Here is a 25,464-nt window from a genome sequence, read left to right on the forward strand (position 1 = left end):
TCCCTGCTACATCAGGATCCAGTCTCTGATTAGTTGCCTCCCCAGTCCCTTAATTCTCTTCTCTCCAGGAACCAGGGCGCAAGCCCTCAGTGTTTCAGTGTCACCACCCCAACACATTTACATAAGTGCAAGTGAGGAATGGAGGAGGGGGATATTCCTGCAGGCGAGAGTACGAGTTTCAGCTCACAAGAGATATTTTTGACTGCTTCAGTGTCTCTGCTGTCCCCACATTACCCCCACTCTCTGTCCCTCCTTCCTGATCTGACACCTGACAAAACCTCTGGTTTTCACCCCTCATACAGAGGCTCTCCCCACATCGGAGGATCTCAACATTGAGATAATAGGAGCACTGGACATTTTGGTGCTTGCCTTTGCCCTCACCCCACAGCAGAGAATCATGTCTCTCTCTCCCTATTGCTTCCTTGTACTCTAGGACGTGTCTTGACCCTCTAACACTGTCTTTACTGCTTGCAGCTGTAGACCACTTCTTCTTGCATGCACTGTTGGCACTCAACATAGCAGCACCACTGCACCTGACAGTGGCAGGAGAAGGTAACCAGACGGCTCTGGGTGTTATAGCCTCGTCCACAGCACATGCTGTCACAGTTGCCTTCCCGAGAGCAGGTCCTCCCAGCAGTTCCCAGGGAGTATTTGCTGGGACGACAGAAACTGGGGGAGTCTTCCACATACACCAGGTCAGTAGAGCGGGGCGAAGCGGGGTGCTTGGGAGAATGGCTGTGTCTCTGTGGGCCAGCCAGCTCCGAGTGTCCCACAGCGTCATTGGTGGTACTGAAGACCTTGACGGCATCATCGTAGCGCAGCTTCAGCAGTCGTCCAATCTCATGGAAAGGTGAAAGCTGCTTCCAGCATGTCCGGACAGCACATGAGCCGGAGACACCATGGCACTTGCATGTGGTTTTGAGACCATTTTTCACAGCCTGATGAGGAAGAGAAGTGGGAGTCATTATCTGCCAGGACCATGAGCCTAGTTCTGGGTAGAGGCAACACCTCAGATTGCAGACAGCCTGGAAGTACTTCAGTTTTATTGGTATTACTCCTATTTTATGGAGGAAAAACTAAAAAAAAAACCAAAACAGAGGAATGGCTACAAAGTTGACTGATGAGCCAGAGAGTAGAAAGACTGAATGAGGACAAATGGCTGAATACTAAAGAAATTCCTACTAAGCCTATTTGGAATAGCAGGAGTAGTCAACCATAAAACTGAGTATGCCCAGCATGGTGGATTCCCTTTGGTATATTCAAATGAAGACAGTGCTCTAATTGAACAAGTAGTTGGACTCAGTAAATAGAAAAACAATTATAAGTCAGTAGCCTGTAACATACAGGCCAAAATGTTTGATCTAACGGTCTCCCCGACCCGAACTTGTGACATGACTAGTTCTATAGCAAATCACCAGCAGACTCTTAACTGACCTCAAGAGTGTCAACCTTTAATCTACTTCACACGTCCCACCAGCTCTGAGGCTCTAGCTGTTCTCAAAACTCCCTGTGGCTGTGGCATAACCCATGGAGTAATTCAGCCATTGAGTTTTACAGCCGTTACTGTGCTGCATATTGCTGTCACTCAGCCCCTGATAACACCAGAGGATACAAGATGCTACTCTGCCACTCAACATGCAACTCCTCACACCAGAGTTCAGGAGACATTCCAGGGATCTCTCAGTACTGTAAGGTCCACAACACACAGGTAAACAGGTCTGGTTTGTGAGTAGGAGCAGTGAATACCCCTCTCACAAACAGCCTCAGTTGAGGATGGGTTAGAATTGCGCTGAGTCCTAACTTCATTCTAGGCCTGCTAGTGCAGCTCCTCACCTTGATGCCAACATTGGTGTTGTGGATGTCCACCTTGGCCCGCAGGTCTTTGCCAATCCTCTTCTGACCCAAGAATTTTTTCAGGAACTTGGTGCTGTATTTGAGGTTGTCTCCACAAACGCCCCATTGCCAGGCCTTGCGGTTCTCCAGGTCTGGGGAGTCATCGCAGGTGCAGCGCTCCATGCGCCCAGCACTACACGCTCTGGCCAAGGAGTGGGTGAGAGCTGCAGAGGACACTGCATAGAGGAAGGCAGTTTCCTTAAAACCTGCACAGGCGAAAGATTAGGAAAGGGTAGGAGCAGGAAAGGCAAAATAAGGTATTCATCCACCTCACTGGCTCTTCTGACTGTCCATGAACTAAAACCAGGAGCAATACTTAGAAATACAGAGACAAAACTCTTCCATTACCTGCACACCATTCCTAGCAGAGAAACTCAATATCATGTTTCAAGTAACTGGTACGGTAACACCCTGGTCTCTCCTGGTGACTGCGACTGATTCAATATGGAGACAGGCAACCAGCCATGGATCAACGGATGGGTGGCAACAGCCAAACACTCCTGGGAAAATATTCAACTGCAAAAAGCGACAGTCATGAAACTCCATTTGTCCTCATCCTCACCACAGAGCTGACAGGTGTGAATAGAGACCGTCATCGAAACCATGTTGTGGCTTAAAAAATATTTTTAAAATCTGACCTGTTATTTAAAAATGTTTTTAACTAGGACTATGTTGGCACAGTAGTAGTATTTCATATGGAAAGATCACATGTAGTTTAACTGGGAAAGGTTCCATGTTGAAGGACATAATGGGCAAGAAGGACAACTCTCCCACACATGGGTGGGTTTTCTGACTTCCATGTAAATTAGCTACTCCCAGTGACTACGGTGATGCTTTCTGAAGTTATTTTCCTTCCTAAAGCAGGCTTCCCAGCTTGGTTATGTTTGCTCTGACATATGTGACCATGACACACCATGACATTTTAACCAGGAAAGAAAGTACAGTGCCTGCATAAAAATTCAGTCTGAAGACATGAGATCAGATAGGAATGGGTATGTTGATGTGACACTGATGAGCTCCACAGAAGTTCCAGAATATCCTGATTGACACAAACCTGACCTAAACACCAAAATATTTTGACTACTTATCTCCTCTCATGTTTAATCCAGGGGAAAATCTTAATATGTCCTGTAGAGTTCATTTGCAGAAAACAAAACTATTAACAGAAAATTGCTTAACAAGTCCACAATTTATGAAGTACTGCTAGGAAGAGAAAGACAGGTGACTGATCAATAGCTCGGTGAGCAGGAATGGATAAGATTGGCCAAAACAAAAAAATCTTGGTTTATGAAAAATAGAGCACTTGTACATTGCCTGGAAGAAAACACATTGAAGCAAGCAAATATTCCACATTGGAAAATTCCAAATTTCCTTCCACATCAGAAGGAAACAAATCTGTTTCCTCCAAAACTGGAAGAGAGAGAACCAGAGACCTGATCTAGTCTTGCAGCTAGCCCTGCTTTGAGTATAGGTTGGAAGGCACCTCTAGAATTCATCCAGTCCAACCTCAAATCTTTCCATCATTCTTTTCCCTCAAAGAATTCCCATCCAGCTGTAATAACAGATCAGACCACTGACTGCTGAGATCCGAGTGAGGTCACCATAAATCTGACAGGAGAACAGGGCAAAGAGTTCTTCTGATAGCTATCAGAAAGAAGAATGAAAAAATGACTAATCATGAACATAATGGAGAGGCTGCATTAGCAACTTCAATAGAGACTTCCTAAGAGCCCTTCGGAATTCTAGAATTTTAGATGAAAGATCTAGCAACAGTATGGATGTGGATGAGAGAGTCAAGAAAATGTGGAAGAGATCAAGGAGATCAAGCAACAAACTGCTTCTAACTCACCATTTTAGTTGGTGGGACAAGTAACTTGCAACTAAGGTCTCTGGTTGATGATGCTCTATAAAATCTCTCAGTATACTGGAAGAATAACGAAAAAATGTCACCAAATCTATCAAAAGTTTTGGAAAAGGTGGCATGGGACACAGATTATGGATAGCAACATGATGCTCACACATTTTCAAACAGTGGCTAACCCAAAAGAAGGAACTAAGAGAGGATAAGATATATTTGAGATCCTAAATCTGAAAAATAATTCCAGAAGCTAATCTCCAAATGCTTACCAGATTCCCAATATCCTAGCTGACATCCTGATACCAGAAGAGAGGAAAGCATTTTAGAAACACTTTCCCATACCATATAAAGCTAGAAGTACCAGTCAGCTCCACATACCCTGCTAAATCTGACTTTGTGGAATACCACACTGCTTCTGCTATTTCTGACCAGTGATGGTTTGGTTTCTTCTGTGGCACTCCACGTAAGTGCTGGCCAGATTTCAACCCACTTGAAATCAGAGACCATTGCTTGTGGTCAGGCCACTGCAGACAGCAGTAACTGAAGATAACGAGCACACTTTCAAATTGTCTCCTTCTTTCCCCCCCCCCTCCCACCTCCTTTTATGGCAAAGGTTCAATGTCACCAGGATGCCAAATGCTTGTTGGAAAAGTCTAAGATGTTTCCATCTACTTTGTCATAAGGACTGACCACCATTTAATTGTTTAATTCACAAATCACTTGAGTAAAGGAAAAACTGAATGGTCCTTAAGCCCTTGTGGAACAACAATGAGCAACAGAGCAGCTGTTGGAGCTGGATTTTCAGTAGGACGTAGCACAAATGAGCAGCAATCAGCTCCAACGAGCATAATTTGAGAAGATCTAAGTAGAGGTTTCTCCATGTGTCCTGGGCATCTACCCTCCTACCATGTCAATGGAGCTCTTGTCACCACAGCCAGCGGAGCCTGGAGCCAATGCCCAGGCTGTCAGGGTCTGGTTTAGGGATGAGTCACTCTCCTGACCCCATTGACTGTGTTGCTAGTGACTAAATGAAATCTTGAACACTCGGTGCAAGGGGGAACATCTAAATGCAGATGTCTTTGCTGGGCAGTTTGGTTGTAAACATCCAGCACATAGTTGAATTTCAAGATGTTGAAGCAAGCTGGCTCCCCCTGGTAGGACCTTGCACATGTCCAAGTCTTCCCCTGAGCTCTCTGGAATTCTTTGTTAGCTCAGCAGCCTATAAATACAGAAAGACGTTTGCTGCAATGGCAAGACACTGTTCTGTGGTGTGGTGTGCTCTAGACCACAAGGAAACTATAACGGGAGGAGTTTAGCTATGTGATGATTCTGCCAAAGGAAAAATACTCAAGGTCAAAGATTTTTCAATGCTACAATAAAGATAGCATGAGCATTTCAGAGCAAGTGGAAGAGACATCTCTCTGGGGGAGAAAACAAAACAAAACAAAACAAAACAAAAAAAAAGAAAAAAAAAAAAACACAACCACACAAAAAACCCACCACCACCAAAAAACCAAACCCAAACAAACAAACAGAAAAGAGCAGACCAGAAAGCTACAGAATTGTAGAAACATTCAGGGTGGAAGGACTTCAAGGTGTTTAGTACAACCTCCTGCTCAAAGCAGGGCTAACTCCAACACCAGATAAAGTTGCTCAGAGCTTTGTCCAACTGAGTTCTCAAAATCTCCAGTGATGGAAATTCTATGTCTCTGAGCCACCATTCCTGTGCTATACCATTCCTAGATTCCTCATGCCATCAATGAAACCACTGTTTGAAGGTCAAAGAATCTAACCAACATGAAGCAGAGAAATGGATTCATGGATGGAAGGATTGTAGCATGCTCCTTTCTGAAGAAGGACTTTTCTGAGTGACTGAATCTGAGCTGTGTTTGCTATAGGTATTGGTTTTCCCCAAATCACCATGTTGTCTGAGATGAAATACTGCTTACCTGACCGCCAGCACAACTGACTGCCTTTATGGCACACCTTGGGGACAAAAAGATCATCATTGCTTTACAAACGTTTTATAAAGACAGTCACTGTGCAATAAGATGGCTTGAAATGTCTCTCCACAGAATCATTTTAAATCTAACTATTTCCATGGATCACTGAAGAGTAATACCCATCATAAGTGACTGCAACAGTCATAGAAGAGTTGTAGGTTATGCAAAAGTTGTTTCTTCCCAGTTGAATCCAGAGGAGTGCCAGTGGAAAACAACAAATGGTGCAGACTGTGAAAATAAATCAGCCCTTGGCATTTTTTTCTTACTTACTAAAAGCATGTAACTAGAGGAAAAAAAGATGGTGGTGTCTCTAGAAGCAGGAAAAGCTGATCTGAATCAGTCATAGCAGTTTTTCAGCTGTGACTGCAAATTAAGTGTGGCTTTTCACCTATTACAAAAATGAACCATCTCACCGGGACATGATCTTTTTTCCCCTCTTGCACTCATAAGGCCATACTGTTAAAAAGGGTGTGGTTTTCTTTACAGTTTCTCTAGGACCATGGTGATATCAAATGATTTAATCATTTCTAAAACTCTTCATCACTACTTGAGTGAAAGGAGCATAGTCCATTGTCTGACCAACAATTTCCAAGGCAGCAACGAAACAGCAGTAAGAATAAGTGAGAAACACATCAGAAGTGTCAGCTGAAAGTGTTCATGTTCTTTGTGAAAGAAACTAACCTATTGGCAAGTTAAAGGAAAATGAAAACTAATAACTGCTTCCAGCCAACTGTCCTCTCATACAGGAGATGTATATAGCATACTTTTCTGTATTAAATCATCATTTGATCCTTAAGATTGTGTAATAAAAGTTTTCAAACACTTATCCTCATCTGCCAAAACAGGTTTTAAATTACAGGTGATATTTTATTTTGTCAGTCAGGAGTCCACGGAAATGTTGAGGCATGCCACCACAAGATAATTAAATGTTTTCCAGCTATGTGAAGATGAGGATTATTCAATTGTCATTTTCAAGTTCTTTGAGGTTCATGAAGGTACAGATGTCAGAAAGTCACTCAAAATGATCATGGACAGATTCTTCTACAGTGTGCTAAAAAAATTCACACGAAAGCTTTGCAGTGAAGTAAATCTGATCTTGCATGTGCTGGTTGACTGGAATATTAACTTAATGTTTACTTTAATAAATTTTGATAATTTTAAATGGAAATGTTAAAATGTTTCAATTCCAATGTTAATTAAAACTAACATTTTAATTTCATCAAAGTTAATATTGGCTTATTCAGGGCCTTTTAAAAACATTAAGTTACTAAACCTTATCAAAGGACTGAAATTCAGTAATACTGAAGACTGAAACTTAGTAAATGCTACTAAACATTATTAAAGTGCTGAAACTCAGTAATCGGTGGCCAGGCACTGTTTGGATGAGGACAGGTTTAGTAAAGTCTATATGCATGCTCTGGGAACTTTTATTAAGAAATAAGGTCTGTCTTCATTCTATTTTTCTCAAGTTCTTATAATTTGAAGGATTTATTATGCTCCTTCCTACCTCAGATACAGAATTTACAGGACGTTTTCTTCCTCTAAAGCATTTTGTGAAACAGAAACCAGTGGCTCTTCTGTACACTCCTTCTGAACTTCTGCAGAAACTCCAGATATATGTGAAAGAGTCTTAGGAGACATTTGTCAACATGCCCTGAAATACTTTAATGTTGATAAATAGCTTTTTCAAACAGCAAATCAGGATTAAATTCTGTGTTTGAGAACAACAGAGATTTATATACAAAAATATCCCAAGAGCTAACAAGAGTCTTTTCTTAGAACGTCCCTTGACATGAAGCACTAACCCTTATTTTTCACAGCGTATCCCTGATTGCCAGCCAAGGAAGATGGTCAGTCTAGGAAACTTTGGTTTCAGACAAAAATCCACAAGCCAAGGGTGTGAACTTCCTTCTACTTTTCAATCCCTGACAAACAGCGCAGGAAAGATGAGAATAAGGCATATTTTGTGGCAAAAGGCCCCAAATTCCACAGCTCCCATTCCTAGGCAAAACATGATCTCTGCACTGCCTGGTTCCTGCCCCACTTTGCTCAATTTGAGATGCATATTCCAGGGGCTACGGCACCAAGTGAGATTTTATACTGCAAACAAAAGACTACCTTGTACCTCGCTTCAGCAGGCTGGTCCTTCCCTCCAAGCTGCAGTTCCAGCGCTCGCTGCGGAACTGGTACTGGCACTCCATGACCCCGAGCCGGATGGCATCCCGCAGGGTCTCTGCCAGGCCTGGCTCCCTCCGGCACAGCCTCTTCTGCTTGCGGGACAGCTTCAGCAAGTCACACTGCTTCACGTGGACCTTCCCCTGGGCAGAGCTTGTAGAGGGTCCCAGGGATGGGAAGTGGGTCAGAGCTTCTTTGCCGGTCAAGCTGAAAGGAAGCAGAAAAGGCAGTGAGGTATGGAAGAGGGCAGTCGTGGAAGAGGAAAGGTGATCAGAGGGAAGGATATTCAGAAAGCTGCTGGTCAGGGGTATCCCATCTCCACCACACACCAAGGGAAAGCAGCAGACTAATCCTATGGGGAGGAAGAAGAAACGCTTGTGTGTTGTCACCAGCAACCTTGGGTAGGAAGTTTTCTTGACTCCATGCAGAGAACATGTTTACACCCCTGCAGTTTTGTTTCCTTCCCAGCACATTCACCATCACATACAGAGATCTCTTGTACTCAGTGGTGCTGCAGATCACTGTATGTCACAGCTCTGTGCTAACTCCAGAAAGCATTAACCACGTCCTTCCAGGGTTTTGTGTGCACTGGCACCATGCCAGGAGACATAGCTAGGAAAGACCAATAGAGAGACATTATCAATAACCACCTTTCTAGAGCAAGCATGACTTTTGCTGGAAAACATTTTCTTGCTGAAAAACTAAAGGAAAGGTCAACTAACAATGTATTGCCAAATGCAACAGCAATGCACTTACATGTGTTTATATGTAATTTGGCTGAAAAATGTCACAAATTTTTGAGACAAATGGTTTCACTTTTCATGGCAAGACAATATTTTTCTTCCAGAATTTATCTCCCTTAATATCTTTAGGATGCTTGTAAACACAGAGAAATTATTTAACTTTGATGCAAGATTTAAAGGCTGCAAACAAATGGGGAACAGTCATGCATTTGCACAACAGTGATCAGGAGTGCCTCTCCTGCTTACCAAGCAGGTAAGAATCGCAGAGTGTTTCAACTCCCTGACCCCAAAAAAACAGACAGATAAATGGAAATGTCCTAGAACCTTTACTTTTGGACACATCTTGTCCCCAGCATTAATATATGCAGACTACACCTCTCCCCCCAAACCCCATTTTTGCCGTTGCAAGTCCACAGGTAGTTCAATGTGGACATACAGATGAGCCACCTGCTTCTTGTTCCTCTCCCCCAGTGAGGCAAACTGGGCTACGTGGCTGCATGAAGTGAGCGTGGGAGTCAGACAAGCAAAGCTGGATAGGGAGGGATGCAATCAGGAGCAATTTCTGAAGCGTCTACAAAGACTCTCTGGCTGCTGGCACCCCCAGCAGTGGTACAGCGATTCTCCATCATCTTGTCTGCACAGTTCAGTGCTTGAGCAAACCAAGCCAGGTGGTGATGGACACGAGTTAGTAAACTGGTACAATGCCAAGCAAGCAATTCCCCACAGCAGTGTAGGAAGTGAGATTCTTCACCTCTGCACCATTATTGGGCTCCTTGTAAAAGCATGGCTCTTTCACAGCTAAATTATCTGACCAGGTCGGACTGGTCCTGTTCCCAGGCGCATGTTTCAGCACAGCAAATGCCAGTCTGTGCTGCTGGAGAGAGCAAAGTCTGTGCCAGTGAACATGACAAGTGTCCACATTGTCTTCCACATTCCACTTCACAAGAAAAGAATTTTAATCAGTAGAGATAATCAAAATGAAAAGTTACCTGGCTCCACCAAAGACAGATATTTCTAACACTCAACTGTTCAAGTAAGACCATACTCTTATCAGGGATATAATCTTCATTATGGAGGATGCAAGTCAAGCACTGCAGCTGCGATTTTAGTCCTCCACATACTTTATAGACATCTATTTCTGAGCTAGATGTCTAGGTCTCTCTGTAGTCAATCCATTCTACCCAGGCATGGGAGTTACAGCACAATTCAGCTGACCTAACCTCGCAGCACTTCTGCATTCGTTCTCACAGTAGCCTACAAACTCCAGATGCACTCACACGTCCGTAATTAGGAACAAGTGCAATTAACTAACACATGGAAGTCATCCAGAGACCTGCAAACGAACCAAGAACCAAGGAATCATTGTGAATCACACAGCAAGTATTAAACTTTAGAAACCAAGTGGGTGGGAAGAATCTCTTAATCCCGTTGTCACTGCTGAACTGGGGGACAGAAACATGAGATGTTCCAGTGAGAGCCAAGAAATAAACAGGCAATACTGGAACCAGAGACAGATATTTGGGGCTAGGTTCAGCCCAAGAAACTGGAATTAACACAGCTTGATAAGCTTCAGAGAGCAATTCATACTACAAAGTTCAAAGCCCTATCTGGCACCAAACACTCCACAGAGAGGGCAGCAACAGCCGGTGCACAAAGGACATGGCAGTCCTGAGCTGGAGGAACTGTGGTGAGGGACGAAAGATTGACCCAAGTGAGTGAGATCAACACATGATGAGAAAGCTTTTTGGGTTTGCCTGACTCACTGTGATGCTTAAAAACTGATATACATGTTCATTGAAGTTGTATTACCCTGGGTGCATAAGCACATGCTCTGTACAAGCTCTGAAGTCCAAGATGTGCCAACTCCAGCATGAGCAGGGAGAGGGTCACACATCAACAAAAGTTTGACTTCTTAGGGATGTTCAGACTCACTGGGACAATGCTGTGTTCAGGAAGACGTGTTGCTGTTACGTGAGTTGGGGGAATAACAGCACCCACCCAGAAAGCCAGAGACCCAGACTTTGCTTGGTAGTGGGATTCCAGCGCTCACACCCCAGGATGTGCACTTGTTAACGAGTTAAATGTAAGATGTGGTTATTCTCCATTTGCCATGCAGTATCTGTGTTCCCATGCAGCAAAGTTTCCCAAGTTCACAGCACAGACAGAAGAAATAAGAAAAAGTGAATTGACACTGGAAAGAGGAGTTTAAGAGCCTCATATAACACCACTGAAATTGCTCACTGCTTGAAAGTCACATATGCAATTTTACTAAACTCCTGTATACTAAGCTACTGCTTGTCCACATACTGACAGAACTACCACCCATGCTGAGCATCCTAACGCCCCAAAATCCCTTCTCAGAACAAAAAGAGCTCCTGTCCTGCCAGTCTTCATCCTCATTTTAGTGTCCTCCATCCCAGCTAAACTGACATTCATCCCTTGTCAGATATTTTTGAGACAGCAGTAGTAGCTTCACTGATTATTTAGACTAGTCATTTCCTTCCTACGAAAGATGTGATCAGTCCTCAGCCTTTCCTTTTCACAGGGGCTTCAGAAGCAGCAGGAGCTCTAGTGTGGAGGCTTGGTGCCTCTGTTTCCAAAGGAGTCCAACAGCATGACCTCAACTGGGAATAAAACAGAGAAACTGCTCATCTCAAGGGGCTAGGACATGGGCCTAAAATCCATTAATTCCTTCTCATGGGGAAAAGGTACAGTAGACAGTGCTTTTGTCTAGTGGTTTACCAAACCACTAAAAAAGGCAAAGCAAGACCCGTAGGATGAAAGCTGAAGTCAGAAATTCAGACCTTAAGCAGATACAATTTAACTAAGGGTCACTGAACTTCCCTAGGATTTTCAGGGGCTTTGATGCATTTCCTCAAGCAACAGCTGTAAAGTCAAGACTGTGTGCTCTTCTGTAGCTCACTGGATGTCCAAGTATTCACATCGGAGTGCTGACTCCGGAAGGAAAACGTGGTGCAAAAGATGTGGCTTAAAACTGCATGAGTGTAAAAGGGAGAAAAGGTGGCAAACAGATCTTCAAATTTTTATGAGATGTGATGATCTACACAGAACAGGAGAAAGCTGTACTGGGCAAGTTGTTAGAAACTCTAAGAATAGAGTAGAATTGGTGGGCAAAGGTTAAATACAGAAGAGTGGAGAAGAGTCAACACAGCTTCTGTAGAAAGTAGTCATGCCTCATAAACCTACTTTGAAGGAGTCATTGAACAGAAAGACCAAGGATAAGCCAGATGCTACAGTCTGCTTGGACTTGCCAAGTTGACAGATTTTCAAAATAATTTGTGTATGAAGACAAATAGATAGACTGGAAATCTTCCACAATTTCCACTTGGAGAAAAAGGAATGCTAGGAGAACAGGGTTATAAAATCATAACTGACCTGCAAGATTATTCTTACCTCTAATATACAAGAACCAGGGGGAATTATATTAACTTATTAATTGATAGACTAAAAATAAATTAAATGGGGTGCAGAGGCTGTAGTTAAACTTGCAGCCCTTCTTACTGCAGGACACTAGGTATGCTAAAGCATACATGCATTCATACAAAACCCTGGAAGCAAAATTTATAAGGCACCATTAAACACAAAGATACTTTGACACAGGAAATTCTTGAGGTGCAGACCGGCAGAAGCTGGAGAGTGTTCTGAGAGAGCATCACTCTCTGCTACCCTCTTCCTTCTTATGCTTTTGTCTTCACGTTTATTATTACCCCGTGTTAAAACCAGGTCGTGAAGCTCCATGAACCTGTGGTCTGACCCAGGACAGCTGTTCCCACAGTCTTGGACAGGGATTGTCTGAAGGATGTCCTGTGACCTGCCAGTGGCCAGTGAGAGTTGGGAGAAAGTGGTATTGGCATTGCCCAGACCCTGAAGAATGTTGGATATTGATATTTGTGGAAAACTCAAACAGGATAATGATAGGCACAATAAAAACAACCTCTGAAGAATTTTATTACATTTTCAGAGCAATCTCAATAGTGCATAGAAAATACAGCCTGGGACCACACACAGAGCAAAGATACCAAGTCTAATGCATCTTTTGCAGTATGCAAAGCAAAAGCTTGATGGGAAAAACACTTTCTAAAATTGGATCCAGCAATACTTTAAATTGTGACAGAGGTAATACAGGACCCTACACAAATAGCTGGTTGTGCAGGCAAACTTACTTAATACTTCTTTTTTTGTTGCTTTTTTTTTTTTATTTGGGAATTTCTGAAGTTGCAACACACAAAGTAACTTGGTTTTCCTCTAGAAATGGAGGATGAAAATAACCAGATGGAAAGAAGGCATTGAGGAGTAAACAAAATAAGCAGTAAATTGGTTTAATCTAAGACATGTGACTAAAGCTGCTTGGAATATACCTTTCTGTGAAAGGCTCCCTCCTATGAACACTCGTTACCTAAGACATGTAAATGGCAGCATGAAAAAATTATACCACTGTGCTTGGAGGCTCCTATAGAGATCGGGATTCATTGCATAAGATCAGTACACAGACAAAACTCTCAAAACTAGTGTCTCACATAACTTTCAATTTAGATACGTAGGCAGAGAAATTAAAGGAGTTGCCCAAGGTCATGCAGTTGACCAGTGGCACAGCTGGGAGCAGAAGCCACTCTCAGAGTCGTAACAGACACAGCTAAGATTACCCATAGGAGTAGAGACTTGCAGGCTCTGACTATAACTGTGTTTTATTAGGGTAAAACTAACATAGGATCAGATCAAGATCACAGTAAAAGAACATTCTTACAAGATTAAATATAAAGTATGCAGATATTTGCAGTTAGGCAAACGGCACATCGTTTCTAGATGATTTAGAGTTTATTATCTACAGATCATATGGCCAAAAAAAAAAGTAAACTCTTTGAATTAATGCACACCTGCTAGCAATCTGAAAGAACAATAAGGTTCTCAAACTTTTATTTCTCTCTACTTTTCTGTCTAAGCACTTTGCTAAATACATGTATTTCCTTTAATCTCCTTCCAGCCACATTCCAGCTGCTTAAGAGACTTTTAATGAGAGCCTGTTCCTGTGCAATGCCCAATGTCCTCTGGATCTGAAAGGTCTTAAAACCCCCTAAAAATATGCCTTTTCTACCTCTCCCAAGTAAGGAGAAAATCAAAGGGAGCCACAACATTACTCCATATCTGATTTCACAGGCCTTTCATGTTCCACAGAAATATCTACACCCCACAGATAGCTGCAACAAGCATTCAGGAAAGTCTAAGAGAATATGGGACAATGACAGATCAAACCAAGGCCACTACGGTGCACAACAGGTCCTCAGCTCTCCTCTCTCCCTGGCAGCCCAGTGGAATAGAGTTTTAATCCTTTCAGAAGCAGCACTATTTAATCTTCAATATTTGTCCCTGGGCAAATGGATGGCCAGCAGCAGTGCTGTACTGTCTTGACTAAATGGGATGGTGTCCCACGCTTTGTACCACCCGCTGTCTACAGAGAAGGTGGCAGAAATCCCCAAAGCAGCCTCTTAGGGTAAATTATTTATCTCAAAGGTTTTTACTTTTCTCCATCAAAGTTGTCATTTCAGGCCCTCTGGCAGGTGTCTTTATACCTGTTATCCTCCAGGTTTTCTGTCAAGCTTTCTGTTCCTCACAAAAAGAGCTTGAATTAAAAACTCAGGTGAGGTTTATTGAGGTTATGAGTTGGAAGCCTTTGCAATGGGCTTTTCTGCTGGCTGCAAACCCTCTTTGGGAACAACAACAGATGATGTGTCCAGATACAGACTCATTTTTTAAAAAGAATTCTCCTGAAACTCCACAGAGAACAGCACACAAAATCCTTGCATCAAAAGAGCTGGCTGTTTGGGGATGAGAGGTAAGTGTAACCTGGTGTGAGGATTTAGCTGGGAACCATTGCAGTTACTGCCTCTGCACCAGCAGGTCACTCTAACTGCACCGGGTTCTTCATCCTTATCTGCTCTGGGCTCCCACGGTCTGGACATACTTGGTTTAAATCCTTCCACCTCTCAACTCAGTCACATGAAATATCTCCATGTAGCTCTTAATTTCAGGGGCAGTGCACTCCCTGCTGCTACCACCCAACGCAGGCCGGCGGGCCGGTCAATCATTACATGGGAGCTCAGATTTTTCAGTCTAACTCTGGACTGGCCACATTCCCACACGTTTCATGGAGCATTCCCTACCTGAAACTCTCAACACCCAGTGGGACAATTTTTTAGAAAATATGATACTCTGAAATAGTGACTAAAGAAAACTTGGGAACTGAAGGTAATCAAAAAGCATCCGTGAAGAGCCCTTACCTATTCAATGCATGTGTAGTCCCACATCATCTCTGCTGTGGCAATCACTACAGACTCCATCTTTTCAAGTCTCAGCTGAAAGTTGCCTTCCCTCTCCATTTTTGCTCTCTTTCTGCTAATATACCCTTTTTAAATATCCCAGCATTCCGTATGGCTGACGATGCCAAAAAAATGCTGTAACAAACCCTCCTGATGTACTGTACTTTAAGGAATTATTATGCAGCCTGTAAGTAATATGAGCATTTAATTTATCAGCTCAACAGGAATAGAAACATCTTCAGAAAACTTTCCAGGAGCAATCAGAACTGGACAGCAGAGCCCCTATTTGTAGTAGATTTGGTCCATTAGATTTATCAGGGAAAGGCAATAACAAACAGTTACCAAAGCAGACGTAGGAATGTAGATAACTGGGCTAACTGGACAAAAAACAAAGCTTACACAACATCTCTAGAAGGATACAGGGGAGGTGACGCAACGCTTTGAATATGATGTCTCATATTTACATTAAGATGTCATTTGACATATTATGCTCTATTCAAAACTATGCAAGCCCAAGCTTCAATACACCTGCAGTCGTGTTGTTTTTACTCTCTAAGGGACCAAAAAAATTCTTACATCATGAAATGAGCAACAGTTGTGCCACTGACTTTGATGGGAGTAGAACTAGCAGTAAGTGCAGAGGACACAGGTAGGCTGAACTAAGAGGAGCTGGTAATCAAGACAGCACATCATGTGGAATTCCAGGAAGCCTGGCGCCTCTGTACCTACCACAGGTATTTCAGGATGAGTTATAAAGAAACGCTCCAGCCGATCTGACTGCCCACGGAGCGCAGGTCAAACTGGCCCATGGATGAGACGTGTTGCAGCCTGCTCCATGGAGGTCTCCCCAGGAGAAGGCTTTAATCTTCTAAAGGTTCTGCCTACCCAGCAACGTCCTACCTGAAGTGGGTCTCTTCTGAATTCTGCTCTGACCTAATTCTACAAAGAGACCCTCGTAGACTCTGTGAGGAGCTCTTTGCCCTCCAACACATCCTAAACCACTTTTCACTTTGAAACACAGCCCCTAAGATGGCAACAGGAGGCTGAGAGCTTTTAGCCGAGTCTAGAGAGACTCCCACCTGCCCAAAGAGTTGCACATCCTGAAAGTAAAAGCATGGCTAAGACGAGGAGGGAATACCTTACAGGGGGCTGCAGCACGGGGCAGGATTGACACAAAGGTGAAAACAAAACAAGCACAAAGGAAGAGGTGTACCCTGTCTGTACACAAGGGAGACGGCCACTCCTGGATTCCTACATCTAAGGAGCCAGGCAAGCCCGACATGGGCTGAACAACAGCTGGACCACATTTCATGCAGAGCTTATTTTCTGCCCCTCTCTTAAAAGCAGATTTTAATGTACCTCTCTGTGGACCCGGCACTGGCAGTTCAAGGTCTGTTAAGCGCAGCCAGTGCACCAACACCAGACAGGCAAACGACCCCAGATACTGGGAGTGTGGTCTTCTGAGATCTACCCACAGCTGCCATTATTTCTCCATTGTAAGGCTGGGTTCACCCTGGGGAGACTTCATTTTTTATATTTATAGGTGATCTTCATCTTTCCTGGGTCCTTGGACCATTTTTGCTGGACTACCCTGTACACTTCTTGCCTTACCTTTGTTCTGGCCGAATCAAACTTGGCATTTTCTTCACAGCTGTCAAACAGCAATACTTCACCTTTGCCAAATCCACTGTACACAACAGAAAGGGTTCAGGTCCTCTCTCTGCAGATAGCCGCCCAAAATCCTCCTTCACTTTTTATTACATCTCTAGGTTTTCTCAATTAAGTGTTTGGAAAGCAAAGATCTGGCTTGTGTGCCTCCTGTTTGGCAAAACTTAGAGGTAGACCACTGAACCAGGGCCTAAATTCCCCTCCAATTCAGCAGTAATCTGGATGTGAGATTGCTTTTCTCCCAAACTGAGCCATATCAGGCATTCACATCAGGACTTCTCAAATATTCAAGTTCCTCTCTAGTCTATTGACTCCAATCTGTGTTTGAAAGCATCTACATACCAAATTATTAATCACCACCAAATACTCACTGAGCTCTTAGACTTTAGTTTCCTTCTTGTATTCCTTTTTGTGATTTTTAAATGGAGAGGTGAGAATACACAGGACACACCTATGTCAAACTCCACAAGTCAAAAAACGTTAAAAAGTGAAACTACAGCCTCAGGTCCTAAGCTATGCATCCTCAAGAGGCAACACACCCAGATTTCACATGCCCAGAAAGCAGCTTATACCAAACAGATCATTGTCACAAAATTTTGTTGCTTTAACAACAGAGTCCAGCTTGAGCAATAGTCGTTAACTGCTTGGTGTTAGTTATCTGAAAGGGAAGCACAAACACATTCACTTCCAGAGTACAGTCCTGTGCACATGCCCCTGCGGCTGGAAAGCCAAACACTCCCTGCAAGCCAACTCCTTTACCGAGCATGTGTATATACACACTATGGATGACCCAGAAAGGTAGAGTCCTCCCCTGTCAGCAGGTGCGTAGATATGAGTTAGGCTGTGGTACAGTTAATGAACTTAAAATCCAGCTGTTTTAAAGAAGCTTTGCAGCAGAAATGAAATACCAATCATTGTCCTAGGTAAATGGAGCCAGGCCAGCAGACACTTGCAAGCAAAGGTAGGAAGAAGCGTCTGGCATGTGATGGGAGGATCAATAGAGAGGGACCAAGACCCTCCACAAGTGTAAGTCAGCACAGATCTGTCCTGAGTGTTACAATCATTCACAGCAGTGTCTGAATGTGTTAATGTTTGTGTCTCTTCTACACTCACTGTGACACCCGCACTAACAGCTCTGGTTACCCTAAGAGAGTCTGAAAAACCTGCCTGAGAAGCAGCTTACTCAGAACACAAAACAAAACAAAACACTTCTTCATGGGAAATTCTGCGTTGACCCAACCTGTTAAAAGGACACGCACCCAGGACAGTTGTGCCCAAGTGATCCCGCACGTACCCCAGGGTGAAGCATCAGCTCTGCCTCTCTGCGCCCAAGTGCTCCCTCCGTCCCCGGGCTGGCTTTAAGCCGCTGCTGCCCGTGGACCCCCGCAGCACCCACATCTCACCCACCTCTCTGCTGAGCCCCGGCTCCCTCTGCCAGCCCCCTTCTCCCACCTTCTTCCCTCCAGGGAAGCAGCCTGGAGAGAGGTACCAAAGCCAGCAACTACCGGGGGTTAATTCACATCCTGAACAGAAACGGAGCAGTTCAAGGAGTGTAAGAGAGCCGGTCTGTCCCCCTATTGCTCCCAACTAACAGCATCTCCCACCCCGTTTCTCCATCCCACTCTTGCACACGTTGACTTCCCTCGTCCCGTTTCTCCGGGGTACCCGGAGCAGGGCGCGGGCTCCTGCCGACACCCAGCACCCTCTTCCCTTTCTCCCACCCCTCTCCCCCACCCCGGCCCGCCGGCCGCACCCCCCTCGCCCGTCCCCGCGGTGCCAGTGCTGCTCCGGGCGCTGCAGGTGCGCGGCCCAGTCGGGCCCCCCCGCACCGCACCGCGCTCCGAGCGGCTGCGGGCCGCTGCGCGCCGGCCAGGACCTCCCCAGGGCCCAGCAACCCCGCGGAGCTTCCGCGCGCCCTCTCAGCAGAGCATCCGCGGGGAATCCGCGCTCCCTCCCCGGGGTCTCCCAGCGCTGTCCCGCGGACGTTGCGCGCTCCGTCCCCGGGTTCCCTCAGCGCTGTCCCGCGGACGTTGCGCGCTCCCTCCCGGGGTCCCCCGGCGCTATCCCGCGGACATTGCGCGCTCCCTCCCCGGGCTGCCCCAACGCGGAGGCGGCGCCGGGGGCCGAGCCCCGCGGGCGGCGCTGACCCGAAGTAGGCGGCGGCGGGCGGCGGCGGCAGGAGGAGGAGGAGGAGGAGGAGGATGCGGCAGAGGGCGGCGGCGGAGCGCATGGTGCCGGGCAGTGCCGCTCCGCAGCTCGCTGCGCGGCCGCCCGGCGCCGCGGCTCTTTAAGCGGGAGGCGGGGCGGCCCCCTCCTCCCGTCCCGTCCCGTCCCGTCCCGTCCCGTCCCACAGCCGCCGGCGAGGCCGTGGCAGACGGCGCCGGGCACCCCCGGGGCTCCCTGGGGACCCGCCGGCCCCTCGAGCCCTCGGGCAATGCCGCGCCGGGTCGCGCCCCCCCGAGCCCCTCCATCGCTGCGGGCTCCGAGGGCAACCCCCGGGGCCCCGCGGGCTCGCAGAGCAGGGCGGGGCATTGCCAGTCGCCACACCGGCCCCCGGGATGCTCGACGGTGCCGTTTGGAGTAATAACGGTGGATGGAGCGAAGGACCGTCCCGCCCCCAGGCCTCACCGCTGCCCTCGGCCCTGCAGCCCGGCTGCGGGGAGTGAACCGTGCAGGGAGGGAACTGAGCATCAAGGAAAAGGTGAAGAAGAACTTGCTGTGCCCAGGCACCCGGCATTCACCCAACCACTCCTTCTTCTGCTTGGGCTCACTCACTGCCGACGGCTCTAATGTCCGTGGACGTGGCAGGTAGACCCCAGCGCATGGCCTGGAGCACGCTCCCGCAGACACGGATAACCAAACATGCATCGCACAAGGAGACATCTCGCAGAAATGTTGCTGGGAAGGACCCTGTGGAGATCTCTAGACCAACCTCCTGTCCCAAGACAGGTTGCTGTCACATCTAGAAAAGGATGGCTGTGACTTTGTCTAGCCAAGCCCTGCAGACCTCCAAGGATGCAGATCCCACACCTCTCTGCTGCCTGGTGGATGCACAACCCTCCAGGGGAAGCATTGGTAACGCCCAGCCTGATCCTCCCAAATGCGATTAGACAAACTTTTATAGAGGAATTCAGCAACAAATTTCCAGAACCCAAATGGGGACAAATTGGCCATTGGGAGAAATATTAGGGAGGTGCAAGCCCATGCCCTGCAAAACACTCCCGTAACATCACAGGACTATGGAGACACAGATGTGGTAGGGCTCTGGAGAGGAGATAGCCACACGAAACCAGACCCAGACAATAAATGAGAACGGCAGCTTTGCCGAGCTGGCGGTGCACTGCTATGTTTCACACCCTCCTCCATAAGGTTGTGTATCTGGGAAGTTTTCTTTGCAAACAGCGTAAAGGTGTGTGCAAAGCTGTGAGATACGGCACTTCCCAGTGACACTTCAAGCACTCCAGCTCAATCTGTGATTGCTCCCATCCCTGCAACAGGATCCCCAAATATCTCATGATGGGGAGGGTCCTACCAAGAGCTGTTCTCTACTACTGAGATCAGTGTTGTTCGTTAGTATGTATGTAGGCTTCTTTTTTTTTTCCGACACAGAGGCTCCTCATGGCACTTTCCCAGGGCAGAGCATCTCTATAACCACGCCTCTGCCTGGATGACAGGGATGAGCTGTCCTACCTCCTGCCTGCACAACCCTGCTGCAAGGATTGGTGATTTTAGGAGAGGGATTAAGGTAAGTAGGGACAACATTAACAGTCACCATCTCACAGCAGTCCTGCTATAGCAAGAAGAGAAAGCCAATCTCTCCTCCCATGCTCTGTCCTGCGTTGGGCCGTACCCCGTCAACCATGGAGGCACAGGGGGTTGAACAGGATTGTTGTTTGGGAAGGGAAGCAGAGGAAGGTATGTGGCGGTGTGTCAGAAAAGTCTGTGGCTTCATAAAGGGAGTAAGATGGGAGTCTCAGATACCATGAAAAGTGAAGAAGGGCAAGCCAACTGCCTTCACCCCTTACAAAGCTCCCCAGCACCTCGTACTCCTCACTGTCCTAGGACACTACTGATTCCCCATGGTCTTCCCTTTGAACCTGCTCTGCTGCAGCCTCATATCTTAACCTTGTTGCCCAAATATTCAAGGAGCAGCAAAGTTCCATTTTGCTTACCCCCCTGAGAAGCTTTTCCCCTTTTCTGCTCTTGGCAGGGCTCATTAGATGCAACACAGAGACTTGCTAATTTTGTTACCCCCATTTAGGAGTGTTTGCATAAGAATGTCTTTTGATGCTATTTTTCCCCAAAATATCACTCCATTGGGAGTGGGGGGCTGCTTTTGTAACCCTCTCATTTCTTGACTCACTTCTTGCTACCATGACAGCATTCAGAGGACACAATCCTGGGCATCAAGGAAGCATGGATATTATTATTTGCTGAGAGCACATCAGACAATGCAATTCTGCACCTGGGAATATTCTTCAGGTACAGTCTTCAGCCACAGTGATGGCCCCAGCCAGACACCACCAGACCATGGGGGCAGTTCATGAAGGAGGCAGCCACCTGCCTCTAAATCTGAGAGTGGAAACACATGGAGAACACCATACCATGCTCACCAGGGTCACAAGCAAGTCTTGATGTCTTTGGCAAAGAAGGATACAGTGCAGCCTCGGCAGTCCTCCTGCTGGGACTTGCTCTCCAGATTTGGGTACTCTGGTGCACTGGAGTCCCAAACCCTTGAGCACTAAAGCAGCCAAGGTCCCTTCTCCCAGACTCTCGGAGAAGCTGTGACACCATTAAGCCTCTCCTAGGTGCTCAGCACTGCCTGTAGCCCTCAGTGCACCAGAGGAGCTATCCGAATGTTCTCTGTCCTGCTTCAGTCCAAGCAAAGTGGCTCAGAGAAGTCCACTTTGTGAACACTGGCGGGCAGAGCAGAGTTCCTTCAGCACCTCTGCCAACAGATCAGAGGGGGCGGGAGGGCTGGTGGCTGCTGGACAAAGCTGTGGCAAATGAGGTGCTTCTGGTAGTTCTGGCAGTTCTTGGAAGTCCAATACTGCTCTGCCCAATGCACATGGACAACTTCCCAGGCATACCATGAAGCCTAGTAGAGGAAGGAAAGGAACATAGACCACAACCCCATAAGGACCTGCTGAGGAAAGATGAAAAGGACTGGCCATGATCCAGGCGATGAAGTGCCAGCAGAAGACTGTTACATGCTGATATATGAATCTTTCAATTCTAGACAGGGAATAGATAAGGAAAGACCAGCTTACTGAGAGCTGCCAAGGGAGGTAGGCAAGCAGTGGTGGGGAAGAAGACACACACACCTCTCTTGCGCTTCATGGAGCATGTCCCTGATGTGAGGAAGGTGTCTTCCCATACAGTTTGGAGGCCACATCTACAGCTATATTTTCACATCTTTGACAGTATCTATTTATAAATGATTGGGAGAGCTATGGTTGGCAGAAGACATTTTGTCTTCTGGCTGGTGTGAAGGAGGGAATTTCAAATGGTATGTAAGCATCTGGGGAGGAGGTGGGAACTACAGGGCAGGTGGAGGCAGCAGCCACACTTCATGGTGTTACAGTTGGGGCCATAAAGTCACAGATGACTGTGTACATTATGGTCCTGCTGCAGCGATGTCAACAATGAAGACATGTCAGGAGGAAAGGTTGAGGTTCTGGGCAAGATGAACATGCTCTGATGCCCTGCAGGGGGTCTTTCATGCAGGCACCCTGTCCTTCTTGGTCCTGCCTCCTTCTGCCAGCAAAGAGAAACCTGGGAAAGGTGGTGAGCTAAGGAAGGACAACCCTAGCTGTACCTACTGCTTTTCTCATCCCAAGTCACAGTGGCAGGACAACTGGAGATTGTCTTCAGCAGGAGGTGTCAGAGGGACAGCATGGAGGATGATGTGAGCCATCATCTTGTCCCCGGACCTCTTTTCCTTCTTGGCTTATTGGGGAGCCACTGTAGCAGGGCCTCTTCCCATAATTTCTATCTAGGGCACGAGGTGTGAGAGAGCCAAGCATGGGGAGGGAAGGTACCTCATGCAAGGAGTGAGGAGTACATTTGTAGAGATGCTCTTGGGGAAAAAATGCAATGAACCTACAGGAGTTTGGTTGATCAGTGAAGAGCTGGGTCAGAGGGAGGATAAAGTGAAGAGTAAGTTGGTGTCTGAAGCAGTGAAGAAGGTGTCAGGAGAGACACTGGGCAGACCTGGAGGAGGACAAGTTGGTGTTGGAGGTGGGCATGAAGCAAGCCCAAGAGCAGGGATATGGGTCGCTTAACATGTGGGTCAAGCAATGCTTTGTGCTGACAGCAGGAATGGAACAAGCTTTGCCAGAGGCAGGGCTGAGGCTCAGACGTGTTGAGGACTTCAGAGGAAAAGGGCATAATACATCAGGGGAAGGGAAAATTTGTGAATGTAGGAGGGTAGCAAGAGTACCTGGGAGGATCTACCTGTATGAGTGAGAAGACTGTTCTAGCTGCTCCACTTGTTCCACTGCACAGTACAAGGCCAAAGCTTAGGCTTTGTTATGGAGTTCATAAGCCAGTAAAATCTATAAAAGACTGGAGAAAGAAAAACAGTTGTTTTCTGTCCTGGCGTGTTGCTTTATCCCAGTTCCTGGCAGAGATGCTTCAGGACTTGTCATTGTAGATCTCTCTCCAGTTAAATTATTTTATTTCAGAACTGATTTGATCTGTGCTGTTCTGAAAGTAGTTTTAGGGACATTTGCCAAGGCACAATTTTCTTCTAAACCAGACAGTTTTCTGAGTCAACTGCTTGTTGCTTTATTGACTGTCCTATAGCCATTTGAGCAAGTATCTATATTAGTAGTTATTTCATACCTACAGTTTACATAGTTTTCTATCTGTGGCATTTCAAGGACATTTTAATTGAATTTCAGTTGCCACCTGACTTTGAGTCACAAGAAATAGGCATATGTTGTAAGATTTTGGAGAAAGGGTATTTTGAGGGACTCTAGAAAACCAAAGAAAAATTCTCACTCAATGTTTCTATATGCTGGAGTTTGGCTTCGTAGAAATTTCTGACGCTCAGATGTCGATCATGTGTATTGACAAAAACAGTACTCACACTTTCCCACCCAGGGGCTTTGCAAAACCCACCCCACTCTTCATCTAAGTTGTAAATTAGTCCATACAACCCTACCCTGATCAGAGAGTCTGGCAGCAGGTCCCATGCTTTGGAGAGGTTGTCCAGGACCCCATGAAATGACCATGGTTTGTCTTAGCCCACAAAACAAAAGTGCCTTCCTTTCTCAGCAGAAGAAAGCTTTGAGGTGTGTCAGCACAAATGCTTTCAAGCACCTTGCTCAGGAACTGCATAGCAAGACACCAAAGAAGAGGAGGCGGATGGGGAAGTGAGACCACCATCAATCTGGCCCCTCTAATTCAGATGTAATTTTCTCTTGGTTTCTGTGGAGCACAGAGTTGATATGTCTAATCCCCAAGACTTAAGTGATGTTTCACATTTCTGTCATGATCATAGGAAGTTCATTCATCCCAAGAGGCAGGTCACATCTTCTGTAATACTTCATAATCTTCTTACTAACACTGCAGTTAATGCTAATAACACTAGCTTGCCCACAGCATTTCACAGGGTGTTTATTGTAACAAAAGTCAAACATTAGGAACAAGGCATGCCAGCTGAGTGATTCCCTTATAACCTGACATCCTTAGAGTTTAGTGTGTCATATGGCATGCCTGCCCTGAAAGACTTCTCCTGATGTTCCTTTGGGCCAGCGTGCTGCATAATCTTCTTGTTTCTGCTGAACTCCTTCTCTCTCACAACAGTGAGAAGACATATTTGGACCACAACAAACATCCTAACTCCAGGCCACGGCATGTATTGAGTGTGCCTGGACTGCCCAAGTTGTGAGTGAACCTTTCCATGGTTGTTAGGAATTACAACCATGGGCAGCTTGACAACTGCCCAAGTAAGAATTGCATTCATCCTTTTGATAGACACCAGGTCTTCCAGCTGAAGAGCCCTAGCTCTCCTTTAGTGATGCCGTCACTCAGTACCTTTGATTACCTTCACCACATTTCTCAGCACCTGCTTTGATTCTCCTGGATCTTCGTTGTCAATGAGGAGGGCAGAGTAGCGTGTATTCCAGGTATGTTTCCTGTCTTGGTCTCTAACAGCAATTCCTGATGCTCTGTTCTCCATGATGATCATCTAGGAGATTTGAGAATTTTTTTATAGAAGGCTGTACTTAATTAAGCATTTGTTGTGTATTGGAAACTCATTGTCCATAAAGAGAAGCCGGTGAATTAGCTCAGATGTAGACAGTCACATTGTAGACATCCTCCTATCATGAGACATATCCCTCTTCCCATGTCCCATTGTGTTGCATTATCCTGTGAAAATAGTGCTTTTTCCATCAGCTATAAGGTAAAGAGTAAATAAATCCTTAGCTCATCACAGATAATATTCTGGAGCACTGAGTGCTTCTGTACTTCTTGACCTAATCATTGCTCTGCAGGTTTACTAACACTCAACTGATCATGTATCTGGATGGCTTATGTTCTTCCTTAGCTCATGCCTACAGGAACATCAACTGTTGTCCATGAGCAGTCTGATTTCATGTCTTGAGATGAGATCCAGGCACAGGTCAGCCCCCTCCCATCTCAGATAGGGAAACTAGGAAAGCTTTGGAGAATTACAGCAACACTGATCAAAGACAGAGCAGGGCATCTGTAGAAGGAGCTCCTGAGTAGGCTGGGATTCCTCAGTTTGGAAAAGAGACAACTGATGGGGATACAGTAGA

The 25,464-nt window shown here is 46.0% G+C and overlaps 1 protein-coding gene across 1 annotated transcript; it reads right to left on the reverse strand.

The window, feature by feature from the left end:
- Window positions 1-461: 461 nt before the first annotated feature.
- Window positions 462-8,129, reverse strand: WNT9B (Wnt family member 9B). The gene is made up of 3 exons (XM_074891960.1): window positions 7,880-8,129; window positions 1,834-2,099; window positions 462-938 (listed from the first exon to the last, which is right to left on the reverse strand). The coding sequence occupies exons 1-3, from the start codon at window positions 7,953-7,955 to the stop codon at window positions 462-464; spliced, it is 819 nt and encodes a 272-aa protein (XP_074748061.1). The 5' UTR covers window positions 7,956-8,129.
- Window positions 8,130-25,464: the final 17,335 nt, after the last annotated feature.

This window comes from Strix uralensis, chromosome 22, assembly GCF_047716275.1.
Source record: "Strix uralensis isolate ZFMK-TIS-50842 chromosome 22, bStrUra1, whole genome shotgun sequence".
In the NCBI taxonomy this organism is placed as follows: Eukaryota; Metazoa; Chordata; class Aves; order Strigiformes; family Strigidae; genus Strix; species Strix uralensis.